Source organism: Amphibalanus amphitrite, unplaced genomic scaffold, assembly GCF_019059575.1.
Source record: "Amphibalanus amphitrite isolate SeventyFive unplaced genomic scaffold, NRLGWU_Aamphi_draft 000199F_arrow, whole genome shotgun sequence".
Classification (NCBI taxonomy): Eukaryota; Metazoa; Arthropoda; class Thecostraca; order Balanomorpha; family Balanidae; genus Amphibalanus; species Amphibalanus amphitrite.
The window spans coordinates 6,537-24,205 of NW_024881694.1; the positions used below are offsets into that span (position 1 = coordinate 6,537).

At 49.9% G+C, this 17,669-nt stretch overlaps 1 protein-coding gene and 1 long non-coding RNA gene across 5 annotated transcripts in view; one reads left to right on the top strand and one right to left on the bottom strand.

Moving 5' to 3' along the window:
* LOC122384809 lies at window positions 1–3,490 on the top strand. 2 transcript variants are annotated; one of them, XR_006257093.1, is made up of 5 exons: window positions 1–114; window positions 340–461; window positions 1,109–1,227; window positions 1,471–2,367; window positions 2,742–3,490. It is a non-coding gene; the product is annotated as an uncharacterized LOC122384809 (long non-coding RNA). The 2 variants fall into 2 exon arrangements; XR_006257092.1 differs by lacking the exons at window positions 1–114; window positions 340–461 and adding an exon at window positions 469–926.
* Window positions 3,482–17,669, bottom strand: part of LOC122384807 (gamma-tubulin complex component 2-like) — a 26,481-nt gene continuing 12,293 nt past the window's right edge. For all 3 annotated transcript variants that reach the window (XM_043372552.1, XM_043372550.1, XM_043372551.1), the window contains exons 3-18: window positions 14,883–15,050; window positions 14,448–14,649; window positions 13,998–14,217; window positions 13,546–13,668; window positions 13,070–13,221; window positions 12,644–12,772; window positions 12,138–12,308; window positions 11,710–11,884; window positions 11,203–11,353; window positions 10,744–10,868; window positions 7,373–7,501; window positions 6,848–7,019; window positions 6,362–6,536; window positions 5,908–6,051; window positions 4,540–4,697; window positions 3,482–4,372 (exon numbers count right to left, since the gene is read on the bottom strand). In XM_043372552.1, the coding sequence (XP_043228487.1) occupies window positions 4,282–4,372; window positions 4,540–4,697; window positions 5,908–6,051; window positions 6,362–6,536; window positions 6,848–7,019; window positions 7,373–7,501; window positions 10,744–10,868; window positions 11,203–11,353; window positions 11,710–11,884; window positions 12,138–12,308; window positions 12,644–12,772; window positions 13,070–13,221; window positions 13,546–13,668; window positions 13,998–14,217; window positions 14,448–14,649; window positions 14,883–15,050 (2,485 nt within the window). In that variant the 3' untranslated portion in view covers window positions 3,482–4,281. The remainder of the gene's footprint in view (window positions 4,373–4,539; window positions 4,698–5,907; window positions 6,052–6,361; window positions 6,537–6,847; window positions 7,020–7,372; window positions 7,502–10,743; window positions 10,869–11,202; window positions 11,354–11,709; window positions 11,885–12,137; window positions 12,309–12,643; window positions 12,773–13,069; window positions 13,222–13,545; window positions 13,669–13,997; window positions 14,218–14,447; window positions 14,650–14,882; window positions 15,051–17,669) is intronic.

Sequence of the window (17,669 nt, forward strand, 5' to 3'; positions counted from 1 at the left end):
CGACGTTTGACGTTGTGACGTTGTGTGCCGTGATGGTGTGAACGGTGACGTGGTATAACGTGTGCGGTGCAAGTGGCTGAACTTCGGACTTCGCTGCTAAGCAACGAATAAACCGTAACAATCTCTGAAACTGTTCTAGAACGTTCAATCACCTTTTCGCCTTTACGAACCAACGATCTTTAGAGTCTGAAAGCGTTGGTTGGTTAGCCGATGAAACCACTGTCATAATGAATGCATTAATTACCGTAACATTGTATGTGCAAGCGGCCGATTTCGACGCACGTTGAGCTGAGCTGATGAGGCCCAGGTTTTGGTATGTCTGACCGGCGACTATTTCAGGTGACCGGTGACAGATGCGATGGTTCGTAACGGAGCCTGGACGCCCACCCAGCGGAGGGGCCCGATCGCCGCCGAGTTTCAGACCCCGGGCCCCGGCTGCACCAGCCTACCGTCCTCCATAGGTATGGATAGATCCCAGACATCGGCGGACATGGGTCCGGCCGCGCCGACCTACCAGCGTCGATCCTGTACGCGTTTACAGCAGGAGGTAGCGGTCTCATTTGATACGGCTTTTCTCAAACTCTCGTTACTCTCTGTATGTCCTTATCTTGTAGCCTAGCAGAGACCTTTGTACCACGTCGTATCATTTTACTTCCATGGATAATGCTGACCTAGATTGATAATACACGTAGTGGATACCACTGGCCTCGGCGGTAGGCACATAAGCCATTGAATGACGGACGATGCACTGGTGCGAAGGGAGGAGGGAAAGACTGTCATAATTAATTGTGGCGCAGGGGTAAACCCTTGAATAGAAATTGTGTGCCTTTCGTTTCTATCCATCCGCGGCATTAAAACTAACACGATACTTTTTCTCCATCCGTTCTACGCTCTCATTGCTACCCTCGCTAATGGCCTACATACTGGTAAGTAAAGACAAAACAGGAATATTTCAACAAATGTACGCCTTTCACACCCGTATATGCTAGTCTGCAGTTGAAAGTCCCCGTACGTACTATGCTATTGCATTTTAGCTTTATTCGTAGATCATGTTTTGTTTCCACTCTCCTAAATTGGAAGCGGTTGACGGGGCTGACCTGTGTTTCAGCGGGACATGGCGAGGCCGCGAGTCTCCTGCCTTCACCATGGCTGGCCGACACGACATTAGAAGTCTGCAGCCGAGCCCGGCTCCCAACGAGTACAACACCCGGCAGATGACCAATAAAGGTACGACACCCGGCAGATGACCAATAAAGGTACGACACCCGGCAGATGACCAATAAAGGTACGACACAACAAAAGTACGACCCGGCTCCCAAGGAATTAAAACATGCCTACCAAAGATTTTCTTTCGACAAAAGAAAACAAAGCGGGCTCAGTGATCCACCAACGTAGTGCAATGCAGCGTGGCTTACCATCTTGTCTACCGCCTATCCATGACTCTCATGTAACTAGCCCTCTCTTCCTCAGGCAGGGACGTGGCACCGGCGCGCACGATGGCCGGCCGGGCGGGCCGTCGACCGAGGTCACCCCGGCGCCCGGCGAGTACACGGTCGACGTGCGAGCTCTGGCGGCCGCCTCGCCGCGCGTACACCTTCGGCCAGCGGCTGGACGCCAAACGGGCCAGCAGTGCGCCCAGGTGAGAGAGGGGCGTACCCTCACTGTGAGAGGGAGGAGGGCGGTCCCTGTAAGCTAGGGGGAGAGGTGTCCCCCTGAGAGGGAGGAGGGATGGGGAGGGTCGATAGGCAACGTGTCAGTCTAACGTTAACATATCGGATATGAGGAGTTAAACGTGTCGCGACAGCGAGTAATCGGATTGACGTTGTTCGCACTTCGCAGAGAAAATCCGGAACACGTCAGGCGCTGTGCTGTATTATGAAATTATCCCAATGCCCTCTGATTGGTCAAGTAGCTAGCTCATTTATACCTCAACTGAGCGGCATGGTTCCAGCACTTGATCTTTGATCTAATTAAACTCGCACTTGACCCATCAAGCACGCAGTGAGAGTCTCCATTGACTACTGTATTTATTCCAAAACGCCTCCACTGTACCGTACCCGCCATGGCCTACCAAACCAGTGAAACTCAGCGACAGTCCTCTCTCACCCCTCCCCTCTTCCCTCGACAGCGCCAAACTCCTACACGGTCCGGGAGCGACTGGGAGACGCGCCTCGCTACACAATCCAGGGGCGCGGCCGGGACCGGAGCGACGAGCGGGCCTCGTTCCCCGCGCCCGGCCAGTACGACTCGGGCCGGGTGTCGGCCTGTCAGCCGCGCAGCCCAGCCTTCTCGCTGAGACAGCGAACCGTGCCGCCGTCCGACCACAGTCAGAAACCCGGCCCGGCCGCCTACACACTGCAGGACGCGGTGAGGAAGAGAGGGCAACGAAGAAATGGAAAGGAAATGATTGATTAGAAAGGAATGATTGGGGAAGGATGGAACTGGGATGAATATCATGCCAGAATGTAACATTCACAGTCGAGATTAGCTAAAGCTTGATCCAACCTTTTCCAAAAGTAACGAACTCCCTCGCAATAACGGACCCCTTGTGGGACCACGGGCCGGTCCTACTGAGAGGACCAAGAACCTTAGGAGTCAAAACTGTCTTCTGATTATAAGTCTGGCCGAGCACTGAGACGAATTTCAAGCAGTCAGCCGTTGACATGGTCATCGTCTGTTGATCGAGACATTAGGGAGCGTCGGCCTCTCAGGAGTTTGACAAGGTATCCGGTTTATTACAGGCGGTGGCGCGGCGTCCGCCCCAGTTCTCGTTCGGCCTCAAACACTCGCCGTACCTCGGCAAGTTCCGCTCCACCTCCAAGGAGGACGTCACCGTCATCAAATAGCCACTGGGCGTCGCTACAGTCCGCGCACAGCCGGCACTGACCATCGCCAGCACAATAACGAAGCAGGGATGTGATACTTAGGAAAACGTCGCACCTGGCACCATCGTCTCTGCTGCACTTGCACAGCACACGTCAAAGACTATGTGTCGTTTTGACAAATTCATGGAGCAGTCAGTTTCAGCGCCAGTGGTGTTTAAAGAAGTGACACATGGATTAGCGAAGAAATAGCGTATAGCTAATGCTTTTACGTTCGCATGCTTTGCTTAGTAATGTGTTATCCGTCGAGTTCGAGTGTTTTCTATCAGTATTTTTACGTCCTGCAGTGATATTCCATCGGCCGATGCATTCGAGTGATGTCAGGTTTGGCCAGTCTGAACCAGTAGCCTGTTACCGGTATTATTGTACGAAATGTGCGAAAGATGCGCCGCTGTATCTGTTTTCCCTTCTCACTTTCCGTCGTAATGCCCACTTCTTTTGAATAAATAACCAAATACACATATCACTCCGCTATCAAAGTCCTCACGATCTCGTAGGGCGAAACCGTCGCTCATTGGAGCACCCCACAGCCTGGCACTTGAAATAAGGTTTAGTTCTGCGATGACGATGCAGATTCTTCGCAATAATAAACGAACGCAGTGGCCTTGGCACTGTGTATCTGAAGGCACAGCGGTTCGCGTTTATGAAACAGGTTACATTACCGTTAGCAAACATTGGACAAATGACATTCATGTTTCTCGCTGAACCACCATTCACACTGACTGGAAATCGTCCACAGCCGCGCCAACGAGTCCTAGTCTCCTTCAGCACGAAACCAGGTCAGTTTGTTACACAAGCATTAACAAGTTAACATTAGGTGTCTCAACATACAGCCGTGGGGAGCTGTCTCCCGGAATGAAAGCTACCGATTCTCAGCATCAGCAGCGACGGTCCGCCACTCACTGTACACTTTGTAAGCGCTCACAACACTTGCTAAGCAGGCCTGCTTAGATTGCGTTTTTGGGAAGAACAGCTGTCAACTCGCTATGACATGAACTCACGTTTGGCTAGCCCATGTACCTTGGGTTTGTTGCGGTACGTGTTAGATCCTCTATCTCAGGAGGCCACACCGTTCGTTTTCGTGTCGACCTCTTCGAGGAACACTATCAAAGGGGGTCGGTCGCACGTGGCCAGCGGCTCACCAAGCTTCGATCGACGAGGAATGCGTACAGCAGGACGACAGTCGCAGCTAACCGGGCTGTCACACTTGCAGGTTCCACGAGCGCGTCAGTGTGTCAATCTAGCCCGGAGGCTGCCCTCGCCACCTTTTCGAATGTGGATGATCCCAACTGTTTCTGTGTGTTAACCATCCTGACTGGGACTGACGTAAGAGGTCACTGCGGCGGCTCGCCAAAACTGACCTTTGTCTTGTCGTCATGCAGACAGGCATACCGACAGCTCAGAGTAGTCCGCTCTGCGAGCTCGCTGAGTGAGACCGCGCCCCGGCCCGCTGCTCCAGCTGCTCCGTGTAGAAACCGTTGAAATCCAGCCTGGAACGACAGATGACAACTTCGGATGTACGCTCCACGAACTAAGAGCTGTAGCAGGTTATCAAAGACGAACATACACCCTGGTGAAACAATCCAAGGCAAACGCGTTACTAGAGCTTACGTTCCCATGTCAGTTCATTGAGCCCTCCTATGAATCAGCGCCGTACCTGTAGAGTATGCTGATGAGTTTGGCGTTGTAGTTCTCCCGTCCGAAGTCCGAGATATTGTCCAGCAGGGTCAGCAGGACGGAGGTGAACTGCGCGTCCATTTCGGCCACTGAGGCGGCGAAAGTGACGCTGTCCGAGGCCTCCTCCGGCTCCGGCGACTGGAAAACGAACGGCAGAACGCTACAGGGTCAGATGAAACGAGGAAAAGAACAGTGAATTTCTGTGAAAAGTGAAAAATGTGATCTTCCCTGCAATATTTTCACAGTGTGAGCCATGATTAAGAGCCTGAAAGTAATTGCTACTGCATGAGGAACCAAGCTTCAAATCTCAGGTGGAGGTAGAAACATTTTTTTTTTTCGGAGCCAACGCCATCCGCTGAGCTGTCGAAGAGTATACTGAGATACACGCTAAGATTGCTTAGTATGCTAGGGCTAAGGCCGCCTGAAACTCTTCAACTCATTAAGGTCAGCACACATAAGGTCATCATGTCAACATTCCGGGCGACTACAGGGCTCAAACGGGACTCTTCTATTCAGCATCACAGCGGCACACATTCCGCTCATCGCTCATCAGCCTGGAAACGCGCGTCACACCTCGCAAACCCCAGATCACAGCAAACAGATTACTCGCCGAGTTCACCATAAAAAGGAGGTAAAGCACGCCAGGCCTGGATCAAATCATAAAACTGATCGCATGCTCAACAACCGGCCACAGTATACGAAAGAGCACACCGCAGTCCATCTCGCCGCTATGTCAGTCAGCCTAGGCCCTAGGCCGGTCAGGGGCGGCGGTGTGAGCCCTTCGCCGCTCCTCCGGGTGTCTCGTTCCCGCAGACAGGGCGTCAGACCGATCAGCTCACAGCGGCCCACTCACCGCGCGCTGAGTCAGACCGGACGGCTCGACGGAGGAGGCCCGCGCCCCACCGGCCTCCGACAGCATACAACTCAGCTCGGCGTCCACGTAATGCCGTCGAGCGTTCTGACGTGTCATGTCACCACGTCACGTCACGTCATGTCACACGGACGTCACGCAGTGTGGCGTATTATACAGCAGCGCCAGCGAACGGATACATCATGCCTTCACACAAATATTGGAAAGCGGACAGCCTGGACAGTGACTCAACGGGTATGCAAATAAAATGATGAGGCCACCACAAAAAGCACCAGCCAGCCAATAGAGATCATAAGAAGAGAAGCACATCCGAAGACAAGTTAGCCTTATATTGAGGCCAACGTAAAACTCACTCATTCAACCTCTTCATTGACACCATAGCTCACCATCCCAACATTCACAGCCGGATATGTACGGCACCTAGAACACAAACCTGACGAACAGTCCGTCCGTCCTTCCCAGGGTCTCAGTCCTCACCTGCAGGAAGCTGACGAAGGTGACGCAGACGGTCAGCAGGCGGCTGACGGTGCGCAGCAGCTCCGGACGCGTCAGCATGCAGTCGCGCATACAGCCGTTCAGCAGGTCGTTGTGCAGCTGCAGCACCTCGTCCACGTTTGTGACCTGACCGGGCGCAGGGAGAGGTCGGGTCAGAGGTCGACTAGGGCAGTTGGATAGGCGAAGGGAGGGGCCTCCGTAAAGAGGATATATTGGTCCATCAGAGGGTGGGGTGGTCCGAGTGAGGGGACAAGATGACGAAAAAATTAGGTGGGCGCTCAGCGGTGATTCGACCCTCTTCGTATAATTGTCGACTCCTCTGCATAATTCATCATATTCGAAGCCCAAGGGAAATATACATCACCCCCCCCCCCCCCAAACGAAAACAAACTAAATCATCACCCCTCGCTAGCACTCTCAACTTCCTTTGACTGACCTGCTGCATTTTGGCGATGAAGTTTTGCCAGCTGGGCTCGACCACCTCACTGGTCATGTAGTAGAGCAGGTTCTGCACCGAGGTCAGCATCCGCTGGCGCAGCGCGAACGCCGGCGCATAGCCGCGGTCACCGCCGTCAGCAAACTGCTTCACCACCTTGTTCGACACCCACAGTCTGCGAGGAGTGGTGGAGGCGGGGCGGTCAGTGGCCATCGGTAGTGGGAGTTTGAAAGGCAGCGGATGTGACGACATCGTTAACAAATACAGTGTCAGAAAAAGCTAGCGAGCAGCATGTAAGGAGCCAATCGAGTACAAAGAATCACCAATGGCTAAGCTCGTACACACTGTCATTAATTAGCACAAATTTCGCATTTGAACTTCCTTTGAAACGGCTATGATTAAATCACATCCGCGAAAAGCCATCAACATATCTCCCTGAATCTAAAAAAGATTCCCCTTCCCTTCCCGCAGAACGCAGCTACTCACTGGCAGAGCTGCCTCTCGACGTGTTTGCAGTAGAACAGGTGTCTGAACATCATCTGGTAGCAGGCCAGCGCCTTCCGGTTCAGCACCAGAGAGACGGGCCAGGTGACGGCGCTGCCGAACGTAAACGCCTGCAGGCCGCTGATGGCCAGGTGCTCGGCCGGAGCCCAGTGCTCTGTGGGGTGGAGAACACAGTCAAAGTTAGTGGTCTGAGGGAGAGCGTAGGGAAGCGATCAGATCAGTCGCTGTCGGATGGCGAACATTTTGCGTTGGAGAGAGCACAGGCACAGCAAGTGGGTATCGCCAAAAAAGTGTTCACCAGAACCCAGATAGAAATGATGACATCTCCGTGCTACAACCACACGGTGTATCTATGTCGCCAAACTTTGAAACGATTTGTGATTTTAGGTCACTAATCTTAAACTCAAGCACAATAACATTCATAGTCTTCACCGTCACACAGCTTTCACTTCCGGCCTGACCTCTCAATAAGACTACATGAGACGCCCCTTCCGACTACTGCCTCACCTTTCTCCTCATACGTCTCGATGGAGTGTATCTTCATCATTTGTGTGTTGAGGTCGTAACCGAGCAGCTCGGGTCTCAGGTCGTCCTTGTACGGGTCACTCTTGGCGGCCGAGGTGCGCAGTGCCAGGTCTGGGGGAAGGGCAGGGGCCGGGTTACCGGGAGGATCCTGTGGGCAGGGTTGTATACGACTCAATCAATAGCAATCAATTCAATCACGACAAATTTGGGAAACCAATCAAATCAATCAAGTCAGAGCAGTATTCGGGAATTGATTCAATCGACTCAAACGCGACAATGAAAGGAATCAATCAACTCAATCAAACGACTCAAACCAAGATATACATTAGGTTTTTTGCCCCACCAACTTGGAAAAGTGTCCATAGCAGTCTGGTGTACCTACCTACCTGTACCTACCTACCTACAGAAGAAACAAAATATTGTCATTTAAAATTATAAATTGCCATGCCATTCAAAGTTTCTTTGTAATAAGGAAGTATACCTAGTGATGGACAGGTGGATCATGATATTGAGGTTCAATGGGTAGAATTGGAGCAGAAGTTTCATTTAATGGGTGCAAAATAACCCAGTAGTTGACTTCAACAAACGCCCCTTAACCCAAATCACCACCTTTCACCTAAAAGTTGTCAATTTAATTTTGGCCATATTCCAGCTAAGTCATCAGACCATCTACCCCATGTAAAGCCCCCGTCTGTCTCTTATGTGAGTTATGCGGAGCTCTTCTGAATTGAACCCTGAACATAATGAACCTAGCTAGGTTACATGCCACACTGACACCATACTGATATTGATATGAAAGTGTTGAAAATGTGCTACAAATTTGACAACTTCATTAGGTATGCTTTATGAAGACAGCAGGAAAGCAGGTAGGTACCTACTTACCTGCCTAGATGTGTCACTGGCTACCAACTGTACCAACGAAGGTAGATAGGTTATATGTGAAGAATTCAAAACATTTTATTGCAATACAATTTGAAACTGTTATGGTTTTAGGACTGGGGGATAGGGATGAGCATTAAAATATATTTAAAAGGAAATGGAAAGGACAGGGACTCTGGAACCACAGGATAAGTTAAGGACAAAGGAAGAAGAACAAGGTGTGGTGTGTATGTGCGAATGGACTGCATAAAAGAAGACAAAGTGGGGTGGACTAAAATTAAAGGTAGTGTGCCAGCTTTCCTGGACCATATGGAGTTAATGACCCGGATAAGGAGAACCGGATTTTTAGAACTTATCCATACCTTCAAAACTTATGGAAACGTCTTAAATTCTTCAAATTTTGAGTACCCCAGTGCGAAATTCGCCCCGACGGGTTGTCGGTCGTACCCCAACCACATTTCACACCACTATGAACAATAAATGCACACACTAAAATCGCTATTACCGATAGGCTCATCCAATCAAGTTTCGATAAACCCGTTCATCATCATCTCCTGCGGTTTCGAACACGCCTGTTAGGTGGCTTCTGATGCTCGTCGAGGTCGGAATTTCCAAATACGCGTGGTGCGTCGGGCCGCGCGCTCTGACTTCGGCCAAGAAAAATGCGTCAGCTGATCATTGTCATTTCTGCCACTTGCGTGTGGTGTAATGGGGTCATAACTTAAGAGACGGCTGTTTCATATCAATTATTTTACATAAAATCATATTTCAAACCACAAATTAATGTTCGACAGCCAAATTTAAGAAACAATACCAATACAGGCTTACAGTTTAAGGCTCGACATTGTGTTGTCTACGATTAGACAGCTGATAACTCATTCCCGTACGTCGTATGGTCGTAACACTATAATGACCTTTGCTTATTGTCACAAGTGCGCCGCATTCGCGATTGTTGCCCGACGCCTGTTTGCAGGTGAGCCCACTACAGTTGTTATACATATCTAAAAACCGATAAACTTTTAGGCGAAAAAGGCACTATTCCAGGCCCATTTTTGATTTTTTTTTGCGATATTAGGTAAAAACAGAAGCTTCTTATCCTAGGAAAAATAAAACGGGAAATCTTTCAAAGGTGGCACACTACCTTTAAATGCCGTTGGTGCGACTGCGAAAAAAAAACAAAGAAAACGTTTCGCCAAGAAGTATGCTAAGCTTTTATAAATCCTTATTCTACGTCTTTTGATTTTTTGGTAAGATGACGTCATTGATTATCATGTAGTATGGTAGATCATCATAAAATAAATCGGTTGTACAACACCAATTTCGTTTTAATTATTATTTCATTTGAAATAAAACCACTTAATAATATTCGGTAAAATATTTTAAGGAAAATAAAATATATTCAATATGTTATGCCTAGGCTCTCAGGGGAAAAGGATCAACAAACGTTCTGCTGCAAATTAAACAATGCAGCAAATTAGCTTTTAATGTAAACGTAATTAGCGAGACGAAAACGGCGCTTTTGTTTCAGTTATTTTTGTAGGGGTTTCAGATATTTATAGAGTTCAGTGGGTTGTTTCTTGGTTGTTTCTGAGGAGATGTGGAGATGTGAATTAGTAATTAATCACACTTTTTTAGTATATAGGGCCTTGCACTTTATCATCTGGATTAAAAAAAAGTTTCCTGCTGAGTGCAGAAAGGTAGGTAGGTGCATCGCCAGGTTCTATCACAGGATTGGAGCAGTTATTGCAGTTGAAAGTCAAAGTTGGCTGTTCATGTTTAGGCCCTGTTCTTTATTTGGCCATCTACCCCATATTGCAGTTGTGATGACAAGCAGTTTTCAGTGTAGTTTTGTGATCTTTGATGTCATCAATTGGTGTCATTATTTTTCGTCAACTAAAACTTATTTCAACTTTCCATTCAATCGACTCAATCATACGAGTCACTCTAATTTTCGGGAATCAAATCAGTCAACCAGTCGCTAAAGTCAAACGAGTCAGTCAGCCAGTCATCTCGAAAAGTCAATCGACTCAATCCAATCAACTCAAAATACGCGTTGAATCAAATCAATCAATTCAATCGACTTGATTGGTATACAACCCTGCCTGTGGGGTCGGTGAAGGCGGGGCAGCGAGCCTGATCGACGGCCGAGCAGGGAAACATGGAAATAGCTAACGGCATATACCTAATTGGTACATGACGGACTATCTATATTGCCGACGGACACTAACGGATTTAAGGACGTTTATCTCATAATTCTCAAGTGAATGCAAACTGGAGCATCTCATAATTTTCATATGCTACGGGGGAAAATCGAACACCTACGACACAAACAAATATTGTAAACAAGCGTTAAGTAAGACTTAGTCACCACAGGCTGCTCTGAGTTGACCCAGCCTGCTCAGTGACCTTCCATTGCTGCCCTCAGATGCCAAGTTAATATCTGCTCAGCATCATTGGTCGTGACGTCGTCTCACCCAGCAGGTTCTCCAGCTTGGTGGGTAAGATGTCGCTGATGTTCTTCTGCAGCTCAGGCTCACACAGGTCCATGAACTGCACAATGAAGTCGCCCTGGTCCATCAGGTAGTAGTGCTTCACCGACCTGACACGGAGAATGGGCAAGGCGTCAGACTGGGGGTTGGTCAGAGCAGATGGTGCGCCAACGCTCAGATTGAGACGAGCAGACTGATGAATCTTTCACGCAACTATCCGACAAAGACCGAATCCCTAGTCAATTTTCATGTCTGTACTTCACACAACCAAGTATCGAGCCGATCAAAATATAAATATGAACGAGCAGATGACGATCATAATGACAGCAAATACCGTCAAATCAATTTAACATAACTGGTGAGCCAGTTATGTACAAAGCGCTTCGATATCAGCTGCACACGCTATTTGTAATTTGACTCTTCCATCGCCGCCCAACGTCTCACCGGAGGCGTCCCATGAGGTCCTTGGCATCCATAAGCAGCCGCAGCAGGGTCTTGCTCGAGTAGGCGTAGGCGCGGTCGATAGCGTCCACGTAGTGCCGCTCGCGTGGAGAGTACACCAGCGTGGGCGCCTCCGGGCACCGTAGGTTCTCGTCTGGAGCGACAGCGACACAGGCAGGTCAGGTCAGGTCAGGGTGGGCGCCTCCGGACAGCGTAGGTTCTCGTCTGGAGGGAACGGCACATGCATATCAGAGTCTGGGCGAGTATATCTATATAAAGTCAGGCGAGGGGAGGCCAGGGTGGTGTTAGCCCTGTTTGTCCTAGTCCGGGTTGGTCGCCAGCGGAAGAAGCATAAAAAGTTAGATACAAAAAAAGAACAATGTTTATAGCTAAACTTGCTCAGTCAATGGCACACATAAAGAGAGCCTAATTATTACATCACGATCCACAAGAAAATTGTAGCCGTATTTAGGCAGCAATTTTATCCGATGTCGAGCATTGGCCGCTCACCGCACTGTCTGATGACGTTGAGGTATTTGCCGGTGCGCAGCAGCTTGTCGGCCACCTTGGCCAGGAAGGTGGGGATCTTGTGCGGTGCGATCGTGTACCGCTTCTCCCAGTAGTCATCGCTGTAGTCAATGTTGAGTCGCTCCCGACCAGAGACCTCGTTATCTTCGACCAGAAACTGGCGACAGGGGATATTGAGGTGTTAGCACTCCACACTCCACAGCTGCAGAATTTGATCACGGCCAACGGATACCTACAGCCGCAGAGTTCAGCAGTCAGCACCCATATCATGCCCCACCCATCTATGTGCGAAAATCGTAATAGAGACAGAGGTTAAGCGAAGCATACCATTAAGTCAAACGAAGTCTTCCGTTCATCCTCCCTTTCCCACTTTCTGAGTCACCCTCTGCTGTCACACCAGTCGACCTCACCTCTCGATAAGGGTCTGATATGGACCCCTTGTAGATCCAGCTCTCGAGGATCCTCATGTAGGGCACGGCGGCGGCCTGTACCAGGTGCAGGCAGAGCTGCTGGGTTCGCTCGTCGCCCGTCAGACAACGGTCGTGTAGCAGGCTGAGAATCTGGCCACTCTGCAGTCCGTGCTGCCAGATAGAGAAGAGGGGGACGTCAGCTAAAATAAGCTTTAGGGACAACTTCAAAATCGACACTGGCTTCGATCGGAATGCGCACGTTGACGTTAGAATATGCCAAAGGATAGAATCAAGACGTATCCTATCAACACACGACATGAATATGATATGCATGAAAACTTCGGCGATTAGCTAAATAAAGGCGTATTTATCCAATGCAAAGCTAGCACGACAATAACTACCCCAGTCAGACGATGCCAGTGATTGCTAACGAGACCATCCAAGTTAGAACTACCCTGATGTCACAGACCAGTCAACTCCCCATCCATTCCCTGGCCAGCACCTACCTGAAACACGGTGTCGGCCACGTCGGCCAGTATCTCCATGGTTCGCAGGCTGGGCTGCAGGTAGAACCAGAGACGCTGCATCGTCAGCTCACCGGCGCGGTGCTGTGTCTCCAGCTGCGCTATCAGCACCTGGGAAGGACACGGGGAGGGGTGTCAGCAGCTGGGGAGGGACAGGCGGGGACAGGGGGCTGAGCAGCTGCCTGCGTCTACAAATTTGACTGTATTGAAACATTTATAGAAAGTGCAAGTGTAACTCTCGCACAGCCCATGGTAAGCCGCGCGGATGAACGATAAGATCGATCCTGGATCCACGAGACCAAACAATAGTTTACTCAACATGCCGATTCACACCCTGAAAGCGCCCCTATTATTTGTTCAACTCTCTACACTCGATCGTCCCACCAAGTCACCGCGTCGTGCACGTACCAGGTAGTTTTTGACGTGGCTGCGCAGCGCGGCACCCAGCGCCTGGACCACCTGTCCGGGAACAAACGTAGACTCCTCGGCGAACGCCATCACCGTGGCAAAGTGCGCGAAAAGCGGGCTGATCTGGCGCACCGTCTCCTGCAACGCCGGGTCTAAGGGCGGAGAAAGAGCGAGAGGGTTAGATCAAGATTACTTTACTAATAGGTTAGATGAGAGGGGAGCGACACTGGTAGCCTCTAAGAACTTTTTACATAAATAGCTGACAAAAAGAATTGCAGGAAGAAAGCAAACATATACAGTAAATAGAAATGAACGGCTCAAAAACAGCTGGATACAGCCTTTATCCCGGCCGTAGCCGATGGTGCCGTCAGTACCACTGCATCCCATCACATTTAGTACCGTTGCGGCTGCCCGTACCGATGGAGCCATCAAAACCGCTCCACCCCACCATTTAGTACCGCTGCGGCTGCTCGTACCGATGGTGCCGTCGATCCTGCAGTCGCCCTGCGACACGCTGATGTACTCTCCGTCCACACCGGACAGACAGAACAGCACGTCCTCGATCACGGTGGCCTCCTGGGTGGCGATCGGTAAGTCGCCTGAAGGAAGGAGAGACAATAATTAACTGAAGAATTATTATAACGTTAGATGTGGCAGGACGCCCAGTAACTGATCGACTAGGATGCATGATCGGGCACGCGAATAAGGGAGGTATGTTCAACATAAACGGAACATTAGCCATTTTTTAATTGAATAAAATGCCAGTGATAAAATATCGCAAAAGATAACCAGCGATTTGTAAACCTTCAAAAAAGAAGAAAAAAAAACACAAATAAATGATACTTCCCTTTCAACAGCTGCATACAGCATTCATTGTACCCCTACCGCTCCCACTGACCCCTCACTGTCATTTCTCCCCAATACCCACCGAGCGGCGCCAGCGCGGGCGCCAGCCGGTCGGCCGGCGGCCCGGCGGTGACCAGTCCGCGGGTCATGTAGGGTCGCTCGGCCAGCCAGTCCGGTACCGGGTACGGAGACGACTGGCGCGGCGCGCCGCCCTGCTGCTGCTGCAGACGAGCAGAGAGGGTCGCCGCTGCCGCCACCGTCGGCTGCGGCGAGCCCACCTCCCGCTTCAGCGCCTCCCTCAGCTGGTGAGAGGAGGGGAGAGGGGGATGAGAGATAGCACGGCGATAAGACGGTCAGAGTCGGAGACGAAATACGCCAGAAATTGATGGTAACCTTGTTGGTACCGTGAGACACCAATCAAACACCAATCAAACGACACAAAAGTGGAGCCGGGCGGGTGGCACCGCTTACCAGTCCCCTCCCCGTACCACTCCACCCTGCCCCTCCTCCCATCCATCCATCGCCTCCTTACCTCCGAGACAGCCAGCTGGTCCACCTGGCTCCTGCTGCGGGTCTCCGGGACGGCAGGAGCCGGAGCCGGGGCGGCTGCCGGGGCCGGGGTGGGCGCGTCGGTCGAGGGCGGAGCAGCCGAGGACGAGGAGGTGCCCGTCACCCAGCTGTCTCCGGCCGTGCGCCGGGAGAGGAGAACCAGCACACGGTCCAGGTGCGGGCAGCTGCGAATAAACGTGTCAGAGTGGTATAGAGGGAAAGTGCACAAACAGCCCAGATAGGGAACAGTGGACAAAAGTCACTACTCACTGGAGATGGATGCCAACATAACTGCGCTTATAAGCAATATTTAGCAATGTCCAATCTTCCAAAATCATCGATGACATATAAAAGATCGATAAATCTGAAATACACGGCATTAAATACGAGGTTTGAGCCCGGCACCATCGCCACTCACAGGTCCTTTTTCTTGATGTCCTCGTATTTCCTGCGGATCAGCTGAGTGTCGGCGTTGCCGTGAGAGAGGTGTTTGATGGCGCGGTGCACTTGGGTCTGGGAGACGGCCGGCTTCTCGGCGGCGGCCGCAACCAGCGCCGACAGCTGCTCCTGCGTGATCCGCTCGTGCCTGCCGGGGTATTGGAAGTGGACTGAATGCAGGTGACGTTGACATTGAGGCAGCTAGCACACGCATGGTCCACCCGACATGCATATGGTGACAGCCTGGGCTGATCAGTGGGTGGTATACCTATGGGTGAGGAGGTTATAATTTAGCTGCAGTCTGGTAGCCTAAGGAAACCATCACAATTGTGATTCAGTGCTTGCATGGGCAACCCATGTTGTTCAGTGGCTGACACAAGGGAAATTGAAAGGAAAAGTGACACAAGTCGTTAGACCAGATAAATATTTCAAAAGAAAACTTAATGAATATTATTTGGAAAAGATAAAAACTGGGAAAAGCAGCAGATATTGGTGTGCAATGGACTTCTTAGGTTAACCCTCGCCGACACAGGGGGGGGGGGGGTTGATGCAACCCCCCCCCCCTAAGGTTTTTCGCGAATAACTCGCGTAAAATGCGGCCGATCGCGACGAAACTTTCAGTACCCTCGCATTGATCAATTTTACACCTACCTTAAAATTCCATGACCCTAACCCAAATGACCTTTGACCTGTGACCTCTTTTCTGAGACCATGTTTGGCCGGAATCGCGATTCGGCGTATGTCGGCTCGCATTAGCCGCGCGTTTGCAAGCTTTTCGTGGTTTCAAACGTTCAAACATGTGATTTGATGCTGCTCCCATGCATTAGGGTGGGTGTCAAGGTCACCTGAAGGTCAGCTCAGGTCATTGACCTTTTGTTACCTCGGTTCACTTTTTCGAGTTTTACATGTTTCCAGGCTAGTTTTTGGAGCTGATTTCGAATTTAGCAACCATTTGAACATTTACAAAGTAGTTTTGGTGCCTTCGTAACATGTTACGAAGCTGTTAGAGGCGGTTGACACGTATTACGAATACCCGTCACGACCCCTACCGGTTGACCTGACCTGACCTGACCCGACCTGGTCTAAATGCTTAAAGACATCATCTCTGATCAAAACTAACACGATATTCGTGATCAGCACCCCGAAAAACCTCATAGCAGCCACACTTTACACCTTTCTAACAGGTCCCGATTTTCCCGATTTTCGGGTCATTGACCTGACCTGGAAGGTCACCCGATGACCTAGGACCTTAAAATTGGATATCATCGGCTTCCTCTCGTGACAGGCAACACGCTTGTTTTTTTCCGCGAAGCTCTAGCTCCATCAGGGACCAAACGCGAGGGGGGGGGTTGTAACACCCCCCCCCCCCCTTGTGCCATCAAAGACTCAAAATGGCCTGTGCCGGCGAAGGTTAACCCGCGACCTGGTGGGGGGGGGCTATTTTTTGCCCCCCCCCCCTACAGACTTTTCGATATATCTCCAGAACCGCTGCGCCCATCGTCACCAAACTTTCAGTACCCTCCCGGACATCAATTTTACACATTGTGACCAAAATATTTTCCAAAGGCTATGATAGGTTGGCCGGAAATGACGTCAGAGTGACGTCATGTTCTGCCGTTTTCGACCCAAAAAAGGGTTTCGCGGGAAGAGCTGTCAGCCCTATAGCTTTTTTCAAATACAGAAAAATGATAAAGACATAAAAGCTGTAGAATCGACAGGGCTACAAAACTGCTATCTCGGATTTGTGAAATTTTTGGATTTTGACCCCCAAAAATAAAAATTGGATATAATAATCAAAAATCCAAAAAGTTTTTTGAATTTCGCAAAAACCGGAATATATGTGATAGTCCTTACCGCCTTCCATCCACATACCAAATTTGAGATTGATGCCTCTTTTTTTGGCGAAGTTACAGCGAAAAAAAACTGTTCAAAATTGATGACGTCAAATTTTCAAACTCAATTTTTAGCAATTCTAGACCCTGTAGCGCAAAACAAAGACCACCATTAGACTCCTCGTGACGAGCTGCATCGAATCAATACCCATTTTATGCAAAACTATCAACTTTAAAATTTGACCTTTTTTGGCCTGACCTTGACCTGACCTTGACCTGAACTTCACCAGAAAGTGACCTAAGCCGTACCTGATAGTCTTATAACCAACACCATTGAGTTGGAAATGAAAAATTGGCCATAAAACATGCATCACACAACCTTAGTAAAGTTGGGCTAATGTGACCTGACCTGTGACCCTTGGTGACCTGACCTGTGACCTCAGACCTGACCTGGTATTGTCACTAGTGACCTCTAATAGCAACATATCTACTAGGCAACTGACGCCCTATCGCTGATTCTCGACAAAATGCGTTTTCCTCGGTGTTATAGCGCATTCCCTAGAAGGCCCGTGAACGGTGAAACAGTTCATCTTTGACCTGACCTGTGACGTCATCAGTGACTCCGAGGTCAATGAAATTTGGTTTCTTTCGACAAATTTGACAGGCCTTTCGAACGCCGTTTGAATTTTGCGGATCCGTCCAGTAGTTTCGGAGATACGAGGGGGGGGGGGGCAAAAAATAGCCCCCCCCACCAGGTCGTGTTATAAACAGACCCCACCAGGGCGCGGGTTAAAGGGACCCTCCCACCTTAACATTAGTTTTGAGTTGAGATAGCCAAATTGGTGGCCATGGCCTGAAAATACCGGTTTGGGCATTCACAACATCGAAAAATGCTTTAATTCGGAGATATGGAATTTCAAACTTGCAGTTTTCGG